The 16,033-nt window shown below is 44.0% G+C and overlaps 1 protein-coding gene across 1 annotated transcript; it reads right to left on the bottom strand.

Annotated features, from left to right (window-relative positions):
• Positions 1–8,359: 8,359 nt before the first annotated feature.
• Positions 8,360–10,875, bottom strand: LOC123074549 (WRKY transcription factor 71-like). The gene is made up of 3 exons (XM_044497353.1): positions 10,279–10,875; positions 9,216–9,362; positions 8,360–9,140 (listed from the first exon to the last, which is right to left on the bottom strand). The coding sequence occupies exons 1-3, from the start codon at positions 10,770–10,772 to the stop codon at positions 8,744–8,746; spliced, it is 1,038 nt and encodes a 345-aa protein (XP_044353288.1). The 5' UTR covers positions 10,773–10,875; the 3' UTR covers positions 8,360–8,743.
• Positions 10,876–16,033: the final 5,158 nt, after the last annotated feature.

Below are 16,033 nucleotides of genomic sequence, written 5' to 3'. Positions count from 1 at the left end.
GAGAATAATGGTTGTTCTATTTATATGAGAGATATGTTTTATGGTCATGCCCCGCTGGTCAATGGTTTATTCTTAATGAATCTCGAACGTGATGTTACACATATTCATAGTGTGAATGCCAAGAAATGTAAGGTTGATAATGATAGTCCCACATACTTGTGGCACTGCCGCCTTGGTCACATTTGTGTCAAACGCATGAAGAAACTCCATGCAGATGGACTTTTGGAGTCTCTTGATTATGAATCATTTGACACGTGCGAACCATGCCTCATGGGAAAAATGACCAAGACTTCGTTCTCCGGAACAATGGAGCGAGCAACCAACTTATTGGAAATCATACATACTGATGTGTGCGGTCCAATGAGCGTTGAGGCTCGCGGTGGCTATCGTTATGTTCTCACCCTCACTGATGACTTAAGTAGATATGGGTATGTCTACTTAATGAAACACAAGTCTGAGACCTTTGAAAAGTTCAAGGAATTTCAGAGTGAGGTTGAGAATCAACGTGACAGGAAAATAAAGTTCTTACGATCAGATCGTGGAGGGGAATATTTGAGTCATGAATTTGGCACACACTTAAGGAAATGTGGAATTGTTTCACAACTCACGCCGCCTAGAACACCTCAGCGTAATGGTGTGTCCGAACGTCGTAATCGCACTCTATTGGATATGGTGCGATCTATGATGTCTCTTACCGATCTACCGCTATCATTTTGGGGTTATGCTTTAGAGACTGCCGCATTCACTTTAAATAGGGCTCCGTCGAAATCCGTTGAGACGACACCATATGAATTATGGTTTGGAAAGAAACCTAAGCTGTCGTTTCTTAAAGTTTGGGGATGCGATGCTTATGTCAAGAAACTTCAACCTGAAAAGCTCGAACCCAAGTCAGAAAAATGTGTCTTCATAGGATACCCTAAGGAAACCATTGGGTATACCTTCTACCTCAGATCCGAAGGCAAGATCTTCGTTGCCAAGAATGGGTCCTTTCTGGAGAAAGAGTTTCTCTCGAAAGAAGTAAGTGGGAGGAAAGTGGAACTTGATGAGATGACCCCTCTCGAACCAGAAAGTAGCGCAGCACAAGAAAATGTTTCTGTGGTGCCTGCACCGACTAGAGAGGAAGTTAATGATGACGATCATGATCAAGATACCACTGAACTTCGTAGGTCCACAAGGACACGTTCCGCACCAGAGTGGTACGGCAACCCTGTCCTGGAAATCATGTTGTTGGACAACGGTGAACCTTCGAACTATGAAGAAGCAATGGCGGGCCCAGATTCCAACAAATGGCTTGAAGCCATGCAATCCGAGATAGGATCCATGTATGAAAACAAAGTATGGACTTTGACAGACTTGCCCGATGATTGGCGAGCGATAGAAAATAAATAGATCTTTAAGAAGAAGATGGACGCGGATGGAAATGTTACCATCTATAAAGCTCGACTTGTCGCTAAGGGTTATCGACAAGTTCAAGGAGTTGACTACGATGAGACCTTCTCACCCGTAGCGAAGCTAAAGTCCGTCCGAATCATGTTAGCAATTGCCGCATTCTACGATTATGAAATATGGCAAATGGACGTCAAAACGGCATTCCTTAACGGCTTCCGTAAGGAAGAATTGTATATGATGCAGCCGGAAGGTTTTGTCGATCCTAAGAATGCTGACAAGGTATGCAAGCTCCAGCGCTCAATCTATGGGCTGGTGCAGGCATCTCGGAGTTGGAACATTCGCTTTGATGAGATGATCAAAGCGTTTGGGTTTACACAGACTTATGGAGAAGCCTGTGTTTACAATAAAGTGAGTGGGAGCTCCGTAGCATTTCTCATATTATATGTTGATGACATACTATTGATGGGAAATGATATAGAATTCTTGGAAAGCATAAAGGCCTACTTGAATAAGTGTTTTTCAATGAAGGACCTTGGAGAAGCTGCTTACATATTAGGCATCAAGATCTATAGAGATAGATCGAGACGCCTCATAGGTCTTTCACAAAGCACATACCTTGACAAGATATTGAAGAAGTTCAATATGGATCAGTCCAAGAAGTGGTTCTTGCCTGTATTGCAAGGTGTGAGATTGAGCACGGCTCAATGCCCGACCACGGCAGAAGATAGAGAAAAGATGAGTGTCATCCCCTATGCCTCGTCCATAGGGTCTATTATGTATGCCATGCTGTGTACCAGACCTGATGTAAACCTTGCCGTAAGTTTGGTAGGAAGGTACCAAAGTAATCCCGGCATGGAACACTGGACAGCGGTCAAGAACATCCTGAAGTACCTGAAAAGGACTAAGGATATGTTTCTCGTTTATGGAGGTGACAAAGAGCTCGTCGTAAAGGGTTACGTCGATGCTAGCTTCAACACAGATCTGGATGACTCTAAGTCACAAACCGGATACGTGTATATTTTGAATGGTGGGGCAGTCAGCTGGTGCAGTTGCAAGCAAAGCGTCGTGGCGGGATCTACATGTGAAGCGGAGTACATGGCAGCCTCGGAGGCAGCACATGAAGCAATCTGGATGAAGGAGTTCATTGCCGACCTAGGAGTTATTCCCAATGCATCGGGGCCGATGACTCTCTTCTGTGACAACACTGGAGCTATTGCCCTTGCGAAGGAGCCCAGGTTTCACAAGAAGACCAGGCACATCAAGCGTTGCTTCAACTCCATTCGTGAAAATGTTCAAAATGGAGACATAGATATTTGTAAAGTGCATACGGATTTGAATGTCGCAGATCCGTTGACTAAACCTCTTCCACGGGCGAAACATGATCAACACTAGAAATCTATGGGTGTACGATTCATCACAATGTAACTAGATTATTGACTCTAGTGCAAGTGGGAGACTGTTGGAAATATGCCCTAGAGGCAATAATAAAATGGTTATTATTATATTTCCTTGTTCATGATAATTGTCTATTGTTCATGCTATAATTGTGTTATCCAGAAATCGTAATACATGTGTGAACACATAGACCATAACATGTCCCTAGTGAGCCTCTAGTTGACTAGCTCATTGATCAATAAATGGTTACGGTTTCCTGACCATGGACATTGGATGTCATTGATAACGGGATCACATCATTAGGAGAATGATGTGATGGACAAGACCCAATCCTAAGCATAGCACTAGATCGTGTAGTTCGTTTGCTAAAGCTTTTCTAATGTCAAGTATCATTTCCTTAGACCATGAGATCGTGCAACTCCCGAATACCGTAGGAATGCTTTGGTTGTACCAAACGTCACAACGTAACTGGGTGGCTATAAAGGTGCACTACAGGTATCTCCGAAAGTGCCTGTTGGGTTGGCATGGATCGAGACTGGGATTTGTCACTCCGTATGACGGAGAGGTATTTCCGGGCCCACTCGGTAATGCATCATCATAATGAGCTCAATATGTGACTAAGTAGTTAGTCATGGGATCATGCATTACGGAACGAGTAAAGTGACTTGCCGGTAATGAGATTGAACGAGGTATTGGGATACCGACGATCGAATCTCGGGCAAGTAACGTACCGATTGACAAAGGGAATTGTATACGGGATTGCTTGAATCCTCGACATCGTGGTTCATCCGATGAGATCATCGTGGAACATGTGGGAGCCAACATGGGTATCCAGATCCCGCTGTTGGTTATTGGCTAGAGAGTTGTCTCGGTCATGTCTGCATGATTCCCGAACCCATAGGGTCTACACACTTAAGGTTCGATGACGCTAGGGTTATAAGGAAGATTTGTATGTGATTACCGAATGTTGTTCGGAGTCCCGGATGAGTGGACGTCAAGAAGAGTTCCGGAATGGTCCGGAGGTGAAGATTTATATATGGGAAGTCATCATACGGTCACCAGAAATATTCGGGGGTATACCGGTATTGTACCGGGACCACCGGAGAGGTTCCGGGGGTCCACCGGGAGGGTCCACCTGCCCCAGAGGGCCTTATGGGCTGTAGGTGGAAGGGAACCAGCCCCTAAGTGGGCTGGGCGCCATCCCCCTAGGGCCCATGCGCCTAGGGTTGGGGGGGAACCCTAAAGGGGGCACCCCCTCCCCCTTGGCCGCCGCCCCCCTCTAGATCTCATCTAGAGGGGCCGGCCCCCTTCCCCCTTCTCCCTATAAATAGAGGGGTGGAGGGAGGGCGGCAGCACCACATCCAAGGCGCAACCCCTCCCCTCCCCAACACCTCTCCTCCTCCGCGTGAGCTTGGCGAAGCCCTGCCGGAGAACTGCCACTCCATCACCACCACGCCGTCGTGCTGCTGTTGGAGCCCTCTTCCTCAACCTCTCCCTCCTCCTTGCTGGATCAAGGTGCGGGAGACGTCACCGGGCTGCACGTGTGTTGAACGCGGAGGTGCCGTTGTTCGGCGCTAGGATCGGAATCCACCGCGATCTGAATCGCTACGAGTACGACTCCCTCATCCGCGTTCTTGCAACGCTTCCGTCTCGCGATCTTCAACGGTATGAAGATGCACTCCCCTCTCTCTCTTTGCTAGTTACTCCATAGATTGATCTTGGTGATTTTTTTAATTTCTGCAACGATCCCCAACACTAGTGCCCCTTAGTGATTTTGGTGTATTGAAGACTTATAGGTTAAGGGACTAATGTGTTTATGAGTGTACACAGGTCTATAAGTCTATGAGGAGTTTGCTATTTACAGTGAAAGTCGACCCCTAAAAATGAAGTTCTTCGGCTGAAGACTTTGGATTTCTGAAGACTTTGAAAGTGAAGAAATTGGTGTGACCTTTGAAGACTTGGTATTCATTTGAGGAACATGAAGCGCGAAGACTTTCGTTTTCGTAGTTTCATTTTCTCTTTCTTGATTCATAGGAAACACCGTACTATCAAAGGGGGTCGAGGAAATACTAAGGAAAAATTTCCATGTGATGCTCAACTCAAAATCCTACACCTACCAATCCCTTCGAGTGAAGCCATTGGAAATCTCATACAATTCAGTCATATTCTTCAGTGACAGAGACGAAGTTCTTCTGGTCTCTGAGGAATTTGTTCTGACTGAGGAGTTAGGAATTCGCCAGTGCGGATTGCCTACACAGTGAGGAACATGATAGCCCTAAGGAATTTGATACTCAAATTTCCGACCGTTGCTGTGCTATGCGCCAGCTGTCCCAAAATATCTACCCACCTAACGGTCATATCATTGAAGGGCATTTATGTCTTATCATGACGGGCTGCTCCCTAGGCTATAAATAGCCGCCCCCTACAACGACTAGCTGGTTGGCTGCTCCGAGAGAAACTGACACTTGTCAATTGAGAGCATCCCATCCTCCGAGGACTTTGAGCGAAAATCATCAAGTGAGGAAAACCCAAACCCAAACACCTACAAACCCAAAGTGATTGAGCATCACTGAAGAGATTGATCCTGCGTGGATCTGACGCTTGTTACCTTTGAAGACTGTGCTTCTTCCAGACGGTTAGGCGTCATGGTCTAGAGCATCCAAGAGGAAATTGTGGATCGCCGAGTGACCGAGTTTGTGAAGGTTCGGAAGTCACCTGAAGACTTACCACGAGTGATTGGGCGAGGTCTGTGTGACCTTAGCTCAAGGGGAATATGGTGAGGACTAAGTGTCCTGGACTGCGTGTTCAGGACTGGGTGTCCGGGACTGTGTGTCCTCAGGTTTAAATACCTAGCCGCCCTAACCAGACGTACAACTGAGACAGCAGTTGGAACTGGTCTACCAAATCATTGTCTTCACCAAGCCAACTGGTCTATTTCCTCAACTCTTTCATTTCCTCATAATTGTGTTGTGCACTTGTTCATATCTGTGTTTGAAGACTTTGACTGAAGACTTTCTCAATTTCCTCAGTTCAATTTCTTCAGTCTGTTTGTCTTCATCCTGTGTTATCCTGCGTTTACGCTTTCTGTACTCTGTGCTTGTCTTCATTTAATCATGATGACCATGCTTGTGTTCTGCTATGCATATTTTTGAGTACTTATTCCGCTGCAAGTAGTTCTTCTTTAAGGAATTTCCTCACTGGCAAATTCCTCAGTGAAGAATTCATAAAAATCGCCTATTCACCCCCCTCTAGTCGATATAACGCACTTTCAGGTTTCAATATACATCATTGTTTATGTGTAGAATTTCCACTCTAGACCACCGAGATCGAGAAAAATTACTCACACCAAAATGGTAAAATATAAGAAAACGAGACAAGGAGGATATACATGCTTTGTGTGTTATTTGTTTAAAGGCAAATCGAATGGGGGGCCTAAGGGTGATGCCTTTGTTAAAGGTGGTGTCAAGAGATGGGTCTAGACCCGGCTACACTCGTTGGGTGTCTCATTTTAAAACCATTATGCACATTGGTAGCATGTATTCGACAATCCTTGAAGTACTTGATGCTATTGGAAAAGATCCTTCACAAAAAGGTCAGTGGACAAGAATACGTGGAGTTGCTTAAGCCTTTGAATCATTTGACTTTGTTTTCAATCTTCACTTGATGCTTGTTATTCTTGGCTATACATATGAGTTGTCCAAATCTTTGCAAAAGAGAGATCAAGATATTGTTAATGCAATGACACTTGTTAGTTTGGCAAAGAGTAGAATTCAACACATGAGGTCTCATGGTTGGGAAGAATTTCTTGCAAAGCTAACCTTATTTTGCAATAAACATGACATTCAAGTTCCTTTATGGGAGGATACTTATGAGCCTAGTCGAAGATCTCATCGGTATTATGTATTACAAACAAATGATGGTCGTTATAGAAGAGAAGTATATCTTGGTGTCATTGATCAAACCATTCAAGAGCTTGACAATCGGTTTGATGAGGTTAATACGGAGTTGCTTATTTGCATGTCGGCTTTGAATCCCCTCAATTCATTTGCTTCTTATGATGCACTCAAGGTAATGAGACTTGCTGAATTCTATCCCATGGACATATCAATCACAAATTTGATAAGGCTAGAATTTCAACTTGCTAATTTTATTGATGATATGAGACAAGATGATAGGTTTAGAAATGCAAGTAATATTGGTGAGCTCTCTATTAAGCTGGTTGCAACAAAGAAGCATGTTCTTTATGATTTGGTCTACTTACCCATCAAATTGATATTGATTTTACCGGTGGCAACGGCGAGTGTTGAAAGAGTATTTTCAGCAATGAATCTAGTGAAAAGTAAGTTGAGGACTAGTATGAGTGATGATCGTTTGAATGATTGCTTGGTGACATTTATTGAACGAGATGTGTTCATGAAAGTAAGTGAAGATGACATAGTTGATGCTTTCATGGCAATGCAAAAACGTAGAGTTACCTAGAGATGTAATTTTCTACCTGTGCTCCTTTCATGTAAAACTATTCGTATTGTAATTGAGCACATTTGAGATATATTTTGTGAACTAAATTGTTGTGAGATTCGAATTGAGCTATTCATGTTGTTATTTTGCCATATTTTGTCTGACACTTGGATTAGGTGGAATTAAAAATTAGAGTGTGCACACCCTTCATTTTATTGTTGGGTCTGCCACTGTGTGATACTAACATCTTGTTTAGCAATTCACATAATAATCTAATAATCTCCGTTAAAACTAAAACTCAAAAATTAGACTTACCATAGAGATGGATAAATTTCTCATATTTTTAGATTAACCACTACACTTACATAGCGATGGATAACTTTACTATCTATTTAAGCTCTTTTCTGCAAGTTATATCAGAAACAGGTAACCACAAGGAAAAGCAGTTCAACCAAACGAAGATTATTCACCGCAATATATGCCAAATGCAACCTTATAGACAGGAGACCATAAGGGCAACTAACTAAAATTGACTAGTGCATTTACAATTCTGCAAGCTTATTATCACTCAACATCTGAAACTGCGACAGAAGTATAATTCACCATACCAGAGACCCTAGATCTCAGTTCGTCTGTAGTATTAATATAAATAGCGTGAGGCATCTGCTTGATATAATATGGTTAATTCAAATACAAATAAGTATATAAGGAAGTGAAACACTACACAAATATATTTCATGGATCAAAGCAGCAGCCTCGTGAGCTTATTCAGTGAGATAAATAGTACTGTAGTAGGTAGAACTGAGATAGGACACATCTATGAATCAATATATTCTTGTCTCAGTTATAAATTCCTTCTACCAAACAAACGAGCAAATCACAATGAGGCGACACATCCTATGCCTACTCCCACAAGAAACCGCCCAGTGCATCAACGTCCAAAGCAATCAAAATTCTCTTTTGCGCCATGATTATCTCGACTATGCTTTGCACATGCATAAAATTAAAGAAACTGCCACCGGCCATCAAGGAAGTGCCCTTAAATAAATATATAAGCGTTCCACGAACAAGCAGAAGTTGAGATGGCAGCATGTGTAAATAATTCCTCACAGCAACGAAAGTGAAGTGAAATATTCCTCTCATCAATGAGGTACACATATGCACTCGAGTACATGTACACGAAGTCCACAGTACGAGCTATATAAATTAATAAGTTGCAACTGTTCTAGTTATTAGACCAGCTTCATCAACTCATCCAATTTGCCCGTGGAGGACAAATGGAAGAGGATTAAAGCAATGTAGGCACAAGTTCAAGATGGAAAGCTTGCATCGAATTAATAATAATTAGGATAACAGGACCGCCCCATGCATAGACCAGGCTCAAGGGTAACCCTGGCGATCACATCTGGCGCAACTCCAGCATTTGGAAAGCATCATATATGCATATCTACTAGGCTAGCTAGCTACTAATTAATTAAGTGTATCTGAAGGAGTTAATTAGTCAGGGGTTGTTGGGCATTGTGGAAGGGGAGAGGTCTTGCAATAGCGCGTAGTCAGTGAAATAGTGCTGCTGGAGAGTTCCCGCCATTGGATGAGAGGTTGGATGATGATGGGGAGGCGGTGGCACGCTCAGCAGGTGCATGTTAGGGCTTGGGTAGGGCATGCGCATCATGCTCATCAGCTCTGGGTGGAACACCCCCGGCGGCATGAGGTGTGGCGGCGGGAGCCCGTGGAATCCGGGGGGCATGAAGAGGTGCGCGGCGCTTCCCCGGAGGCTGGCGGGGCTGTGGTGGGTGTGCTGCCCTTCGTACGTGGTGATCACCGTCGACGGGTCCTGGTACGACCGCTCCACCCGCTTCTTCACGCCGCACTTGGGCGTCGTGCACCGGTAGTAGCTCCTGCGCACGTTGCCATTTACATTACGTTATCACGGCCGGTTCACACTGAGCTTCATGCATGCAACTGAAGCGTACCTTGGATAAGGGCTGTTCTTGACGGCCTTCTGGCCGTATTTGCGCCAGCGGTAGCCGTCCTCCAGGTGATCGACCTCGCTCTTGGTGAGGAAGGAGACGCGGGGCAGCCGCAGCCTCTTCTCGGCTTTCTTTTTGGGTTTGTTATTCCTGCAGCGGCAAAGTAATCAATCAGTTAGGTTCATCGCAAAACAAAAATAAATAAGCACAGAACAGGCACTGATCCAACAGGGCCTAGCTTAGCTAGGTCAATCAATCTATCGTGATTTGTCCGGAAGCACTATATATAGCTAACTATGTCGCGTAGATATATATTTCATGGAACGGTGCAGCCCATGTCTATATAGTTCTGCCGAGAATGATCAGTGTTGTAGATCTATCGTAAGTATAACAGATAGGGAGTGTAGTAAGTTAGCTAGCTAGATATATATACCTACTCTCGTAAAAAAAGAAGATATATATACCTACAGATCACATGTCATGACAAGATCAGCCTGATGTAATGCAAAATTTAGGAAATTTATACTAATGGCCTTGATGCTTTTGGAGATTATATTACATTTTTGGATCTTTTCTAAAAGGGGGAGAGATCTTTATTTTTGGGTCTTCAAAGACGAAGCTATCTACTTGGTCAAAGTTTGAAGCTACGGCACGCATGCGCAGCAATTGATTAATTCTAAGGAAGATCTCTTCTAGAGTGTACGTCGATTGTCTTTTAAATTGAATACCACACGATCTATAAAGTTATCTTGGACCAAAGCAATAAGAAGCATATAAGACGACAAAAGTGTGCGTCAGCTTGGGGGCTAACCGGATCTAATTCGTGATGAACTATAAGAACCCTAATGAAGCAAATCGTAGCAAACCCTAATGTTCACATCACGTAATAGACAAGGCACAAGCACAATGGGGCATAACGAAAGAAAATCCAAGTAATTAAGCAATAGTAGGACCAGATCTATCACGGTATGAACACATCGCATAAGCTCACGACAAAAGGAATCGGCGAAGCAAGAAATCAAGGCGATTCACACAGCAGATCAGCATCAAATTGGCGAAAACCTACGCTGTCTTGGAACTTTCCCCATCTTCATGGTCCTTCCCATCCTCCTGGTCATCCGCCTCCTGCGCCCGGCCCTTGTTGCTCCGGCGAGATTTTCCCTCACCGTCCCCGCCTCCGGACGAGAAAGATACCGATGAGTTGGGTGTTAGCAGCGCCGCGCTTTCTCCAGCAGCGCTGCCGGTGCCCTGGCTCTCTTGGTCATGGCTCCTAACGTCGACCGACAGCTCGTGCTTGGCCGGCACGTCGAGATGCCGAGCTAGCCCGGTGGGGTCCAAGAACCCCTGCAGGTAGCTCGTGATGCTCGAGTACGGCGCGATCTCGTCGGCGCGCACACCACCGCCGACGCCCTCGGGCTGGTTGAAGAAGAAGCTCTCCATGTCGTCGTTGCTGAGCTCGTAGCCGCCAGCGCCGTCGTAGCGGGTGAGTTGGCCGTGACCATGCTGGTGGTAGAGGCCATGACGGCCCTGATCCCCTCCCCCGCCACCACCGGAAGACATGACGAGGGAGCGGGAGGTAGCTAAGTGTGTAAAGAGAGGAGAGGCGTGGAAGTGAGGAGGAGGGTTTGAGCTTGCACCTAGTCTCGCCTTCCCCTCTTGATATTCATTTTTAATTGCAAAAGCGTGCAAGGATGATAGGCGCAAGATACGACTTTTGTTGAATGGAATATATAATTTTCAGTGGGTGCGGGGGCAAGGCGATCTAGCTAGTACTACTACGTACGTATTCTAGTGTGATGTGTAGAATCAGTCAATTCCTAATGTGTCTACTGTATTAGTGATATCTCCTTGTTTAAGATTCTGTTTGCATTTATCCGTCTGGGTGTATCCGTCAGAACAAACTGTCGGCATATAAAATGAACGGCAGATTTCCTTTTTTAGGGGCATATTACTGCAGGTTACTGCTGAATGATCGAGATACTTGATTCGAACTGGATGTGATTTAGTGTGCTTAAATCCCGCGTTTGGACAGACATGGAGTACTTTGTTTTTCTCTCTTTTTTGGGAGGAAGGGCAGACACATACTTGCAGTCCTCTACGGTCTAGCTGGTGTTGCAGCCAAGAATTTTGACATACAACGTGTAGCTTTACCCAGTAGTACAACGCTCTCATTCTATAATTCCACGTGCATATATGCGGTACCACTTTGAATTAATGGTCGCATGCATACGTGTATAGCGCTGTGGAGTTGGAGCTTATGAATGTACTACCTGTCCGGGTTTATTAGTTTTTTTTTGTATTTTACTAAACTTTGACCTTAGATTTGAGTAGCAAAATATAAGTTGTATGACATACAAATTATATTGGTATATTCGTTTGAAAGGAGTTTCAATGATATTATTTTTTCACATATAAATATACTCCCTCCGATACAAAATAAATGTCGTGGTTTTAGTTCAAAATTAAATGTATGGTCAATTTTTGATCCAAAATGCGATGCGACTAATAACCCTGACGAAAGTATAGTACGTACATACGACATTCAAGTTACTCTCTCTCTCTCTCTGAATATGGACAACACTTTCATGGAGTACTATACATAACCGTACATAGTGCAACTGACCTTCCGGATGGATAAAATAATCTGATGAAGTTAGGAAACCATGTTCTGTTGTCTAAATCAAACATGTATATACGGGTTTTGTATTTTTTTCTTCTTCTTCGAAACAACAAGCCTCCCCTCGACTATTTCTATTAAAGAAACAACCCCAGTACTACAAGGTAACAAATGAAACAACACCAAACGGGAAAGAAAGCCTCTGAAGGCAACAAAAGCAAAGGTCGGTGGTTACTACTGCACACACGCAGAGTAAACCAACCGCACACACACACTCTAGGGTGAAACTGCTCTAAAAGTTCAAAACAGGTTTTCACTATGCTACTTATTACATCATGCCCAGAGAAGAAAATGTATAGCTAAATGAGACTCCCAACACCACTCAGCTTCAAACCCTCCCGCCCAAAGGGTTCCATCCATGTCTTCTGTTGAAGACTTCTCGCAACACCTCTCTGGTCCTTAACACACCATCTTCAATTACGCTTTTCTGTAATATTCTCCAAGAATTCAGCAACGGAAAAAATTTGAAAACCACATAAGAGGGATCATCACGAAATTTCTTATCAAAGCATGCTCTATTCCTAGTTTTCCAAATTGTCCAACAGATAGTAACCCCCCCCCCCCCCCCCCCCCCCTCCCCAATGAGTACCATGCGTCTTTGATTTCCAGGGAAAGACTATAACCAACTTCCCATCATATCTGAAACACCATCAAGGGGTCTAGTCAAGTCAAAGGCACAGATCATAACCCGCCATACAAATCTGGCAAGGCTACACAGGAACATAAGATGATCAATATTCTCTTTGAGGCCACAGAAATGGCATTCTTCGTTGCCACCCAATCCATCCTCTTTTGATGAGATTGTCTTTAGTTAAAATGCTATTTTTGGTCATCACCCACAAAAAAACTATAATCTTTAGGGGAATTCTCAATTTCCAAATCCCTCTAAACCCAACTAGGGGAGAGGATTTGAGAAACACGTATAGTTCCTTCACCACAAATTTGTTCTTGTTGTTCAGCAACCAAAGGACTTTATCCTTCTCATCCACAAGCTCAAGTTCATCAACGAGCTTTTTTAACTCTTCGCACTGAACCAAATATTGTCCATGTAAAGTTCTCTTGAAGGTAAAGCTATCCCAACCAGCTTCCTTAACAGTTTTAATAGTAACTAGCTTGGTAAAAGTGATGTTGTATAATCTGGGAAATATCTCCGCTTTGCTTTTTATTTCCTAGCCAAAGATCTTCCCAAAATAAGGTCCTAGCACCATCACCTACCACCCTTTCTGGTCAGGCTAACAAACATTTCTTTGACTTTCATCAACCCCTGCCACAAGTGAGAATCATTGTTGCCACAACTCAGACAATGTTGGATCAGCTAGCATTTGTTATGCAACAACTCTTGCCATAAACCTTTAGAATTCTCAAGCTTCCACAACCATTTCATCAGCATGCATTTGTATTTAAGCTAGTAGATAATGTTTCTGTTTTGTATTGCTTTACTTGCTAGCTGAAATACAAATTTGTCTCACTTGTCATGCATGTTCTGACATGTATATACATAGCACGATAGGGATTTTAAATAGCTATATACAAATTTCTCTGACCTGTCATGAACGCATGTTGCCGAGAGAGGAATTGCAGCCCCCGAGCTCCACTGCTCCCTATATTTAAACATTTTGAAATTTGTATTTTTGAAGTTCCCAAAAAATGTGAGATTTTTCACGGGGATACATATACACATTCCGAATACCCATTGCAAGTTTTGTGGAAATCTCGTTTTGTTTTGGGCTATAGGAAAAAAACAAATTTCTGACACTATATAGGAGAAAAGGTGTGCCAGTTTCTGTCAGAAATTTCTCTTTTTTGTATTTCCCAATATACAAAGTATTTTTTCAGCTTTTTACCAGGCCTTAGGAATGTGTGTATGTATTCACGTATTTGATATAAGATTTTTTTTAAGCAACGAAAATATGTTTTTCAAAAATTTCAAATACCAGGAGCCGTGGAGCCCGGTAGGTGCAGCCACTTTTCGGCATGTTGCCCCACTTCTCATGTACATGCATGCTTATATATATATATATATATATTTGGATTCTATATACGAATACGGCACAACAACTATAGGATTTATAATAAACAGGTGAAAAGGGAAGGTGTAAACTCATTCTCACCAAAGGGTTACAGCCGGACATGCGGAAAATTAAATTGTATGACGACTCCTGGACCGTCCTAGTGGTCTCCTCTAGACCTCACCTCCAATCCCTTTTCTACATATAATCTTCTGAGTCGATGCTGTCTCTTTAGCAATAATTAGCTCGCTAGAATTGTTTGGTACAAGAAATATCAACTTAGGCATTTCGCAAGAAAAGAATTAATTTAGGCATTTCGCAAGCTAAATTTGGCCAGAATTCCAGTAAATGTAGTTGTATTACGTTATAAGCGAATAGGAGCTTAGGCTAGCCATAGTGGGGGTAATTTAGGTAGTAACTTAACACATCCCAAAACAATTTCGTTTATGTGGCAAGTATTTAATGAGGAAAGAGGTGCTTGTGGTAAATATAGCGCTTCCGAGGCAAAATGAGTTTATAAACTAATAAATAAAGCAATCTATGACACTACTAATATGTTACTTTGCACTATGACTACCCACAGTGGGAGTAACATAGGTAGTAACATCACACATATCTAGATAAAATAGATGATGTGACAAGCAATAAATGAAGAAATAGAGCAAAGTAGTAACATAGCTATTTACTAGTAGTATGAATAACATCACACATATGAAGGCAACATGTGTCTATAACCTAATAAATGAAGTGTTGCATGTTACCACACATATGTTACTCCCCACTATATAGAGGTAGTGACTTGTAACATGCACATGTTACTAGTCTATATTACTACCATTGTGGCTAGTCTATGGAGATAGTAAATTAGACTAGTGTCATATGCATGACACTAGTACTCCCTCCGTTTCTTTTTACCCCGCATATAAGATTTGGTCAAAGTCAAACTACACAAAGTTTGACTAAAACTATATTGTATGAAAATACGTTTCATGGTGCATATGATAATATTAATTTCATATTGTAAATGTTTATATTTTTTAATATAAAGTTAATCAAACTCTACAAAGCTTGACTTTGATCAAACCTTATATGTGAACTAAAAAAGGAAAGAGTATAAGTTACTCCTCACTATGACCAACGTTATACAAAAGATGCGGCCGGGGGGAGAGAGAAGGGTCGGCGTAGGCAGTGGACACCTAGCCCATCCAAAAGGACCGAAGAGACGGATCCTCCGTCAACAAAAAACAAGGCACCCGCTTTTAAAACGGGCGTCGCCGCGGCCCACCTAGTTGGAGGATCTCTCACGACACCTCCCGAGCCTGCCTGCATGCTGATGCTGGCGAGGAGGAGCATGTATGACGGTGACCCGTCACACCACGAGCGGCGCCCGGTCGAGCAGCAAAGCACAAGCACAAGCTAGCGGTCGTGGCCGCGCAGGCGTCCCGTCCGTCACTGCGTCACGAGCGCGCGGCGTGGCCAAGCGTCTCGGCGTCGGTAGCACAGCCCGGTCAAACTTTCACGCTGCGGATCTCAGCCGCTTTCACAGCCAAATCCGCCCGTGCGGCTCCGCACGTGTGCCATTGCCCCTGACATGGTACGCGCCACCGCCCCGATCCGCTCGTCGAATCCCGAATGAAATGGAGCCCGCGTGGTGCCGTGGAGTCCTGGCGAAGTCGTACCGGGAGGGGAGGAATCATCGGCGGTAGCACGTCACCGGCGTGCGGGGCCATGGTACGGTGTGAACAGGCGTGCGCTTTGTGGCGCCGCGATAGTACGTACGGCTTGCGTCCAGATTTCGGGGTATTTTGTTCGTGCGTGCGTGCGTGCGGGTTGCGGGGCGGTGGGTGGTGGGCGTCGGCAGACGGGGCTGGACCGATGCGATGCGATGCGGTGCGGTGCGCGCGGGATGGACGCAGAGTGGAGGAAGTGGATGCGATACGTACGTGGTGCTGCGGAGACCGGCGGCGTGAGAGTGAGGAGGTTCCGTCCGCGTGCGCTAATATTTTTTGGGCGATTTCGTCTCATTCATGTTCCCGGTGTGTCGATCGCTTGTCGGTTCGACCGAGGACAGCGTGGTTGGTCTGTGACTTGGACGGGCATGGACGTATGGTCATGGCCCTCACAAAAAGGAAAAA

This window comes from Triticum aestivum, chromosome 3D, assembly GCF_018294505.1.
Source record: "Triticum aestivum cultivar Chinese Spring chromosome 3D, IWGSC CS RefSeq v2.1, whole genome shotgun sequence".
NCBI lineage: Eukaryota > Viridiplantae > Streptophyta > Magnoliopsida > Poales > Poaceae > Triticum > Triticum aestivum.
This window is presented reverse-complemented; position numbering and strand designations above follow the sequence as displayed.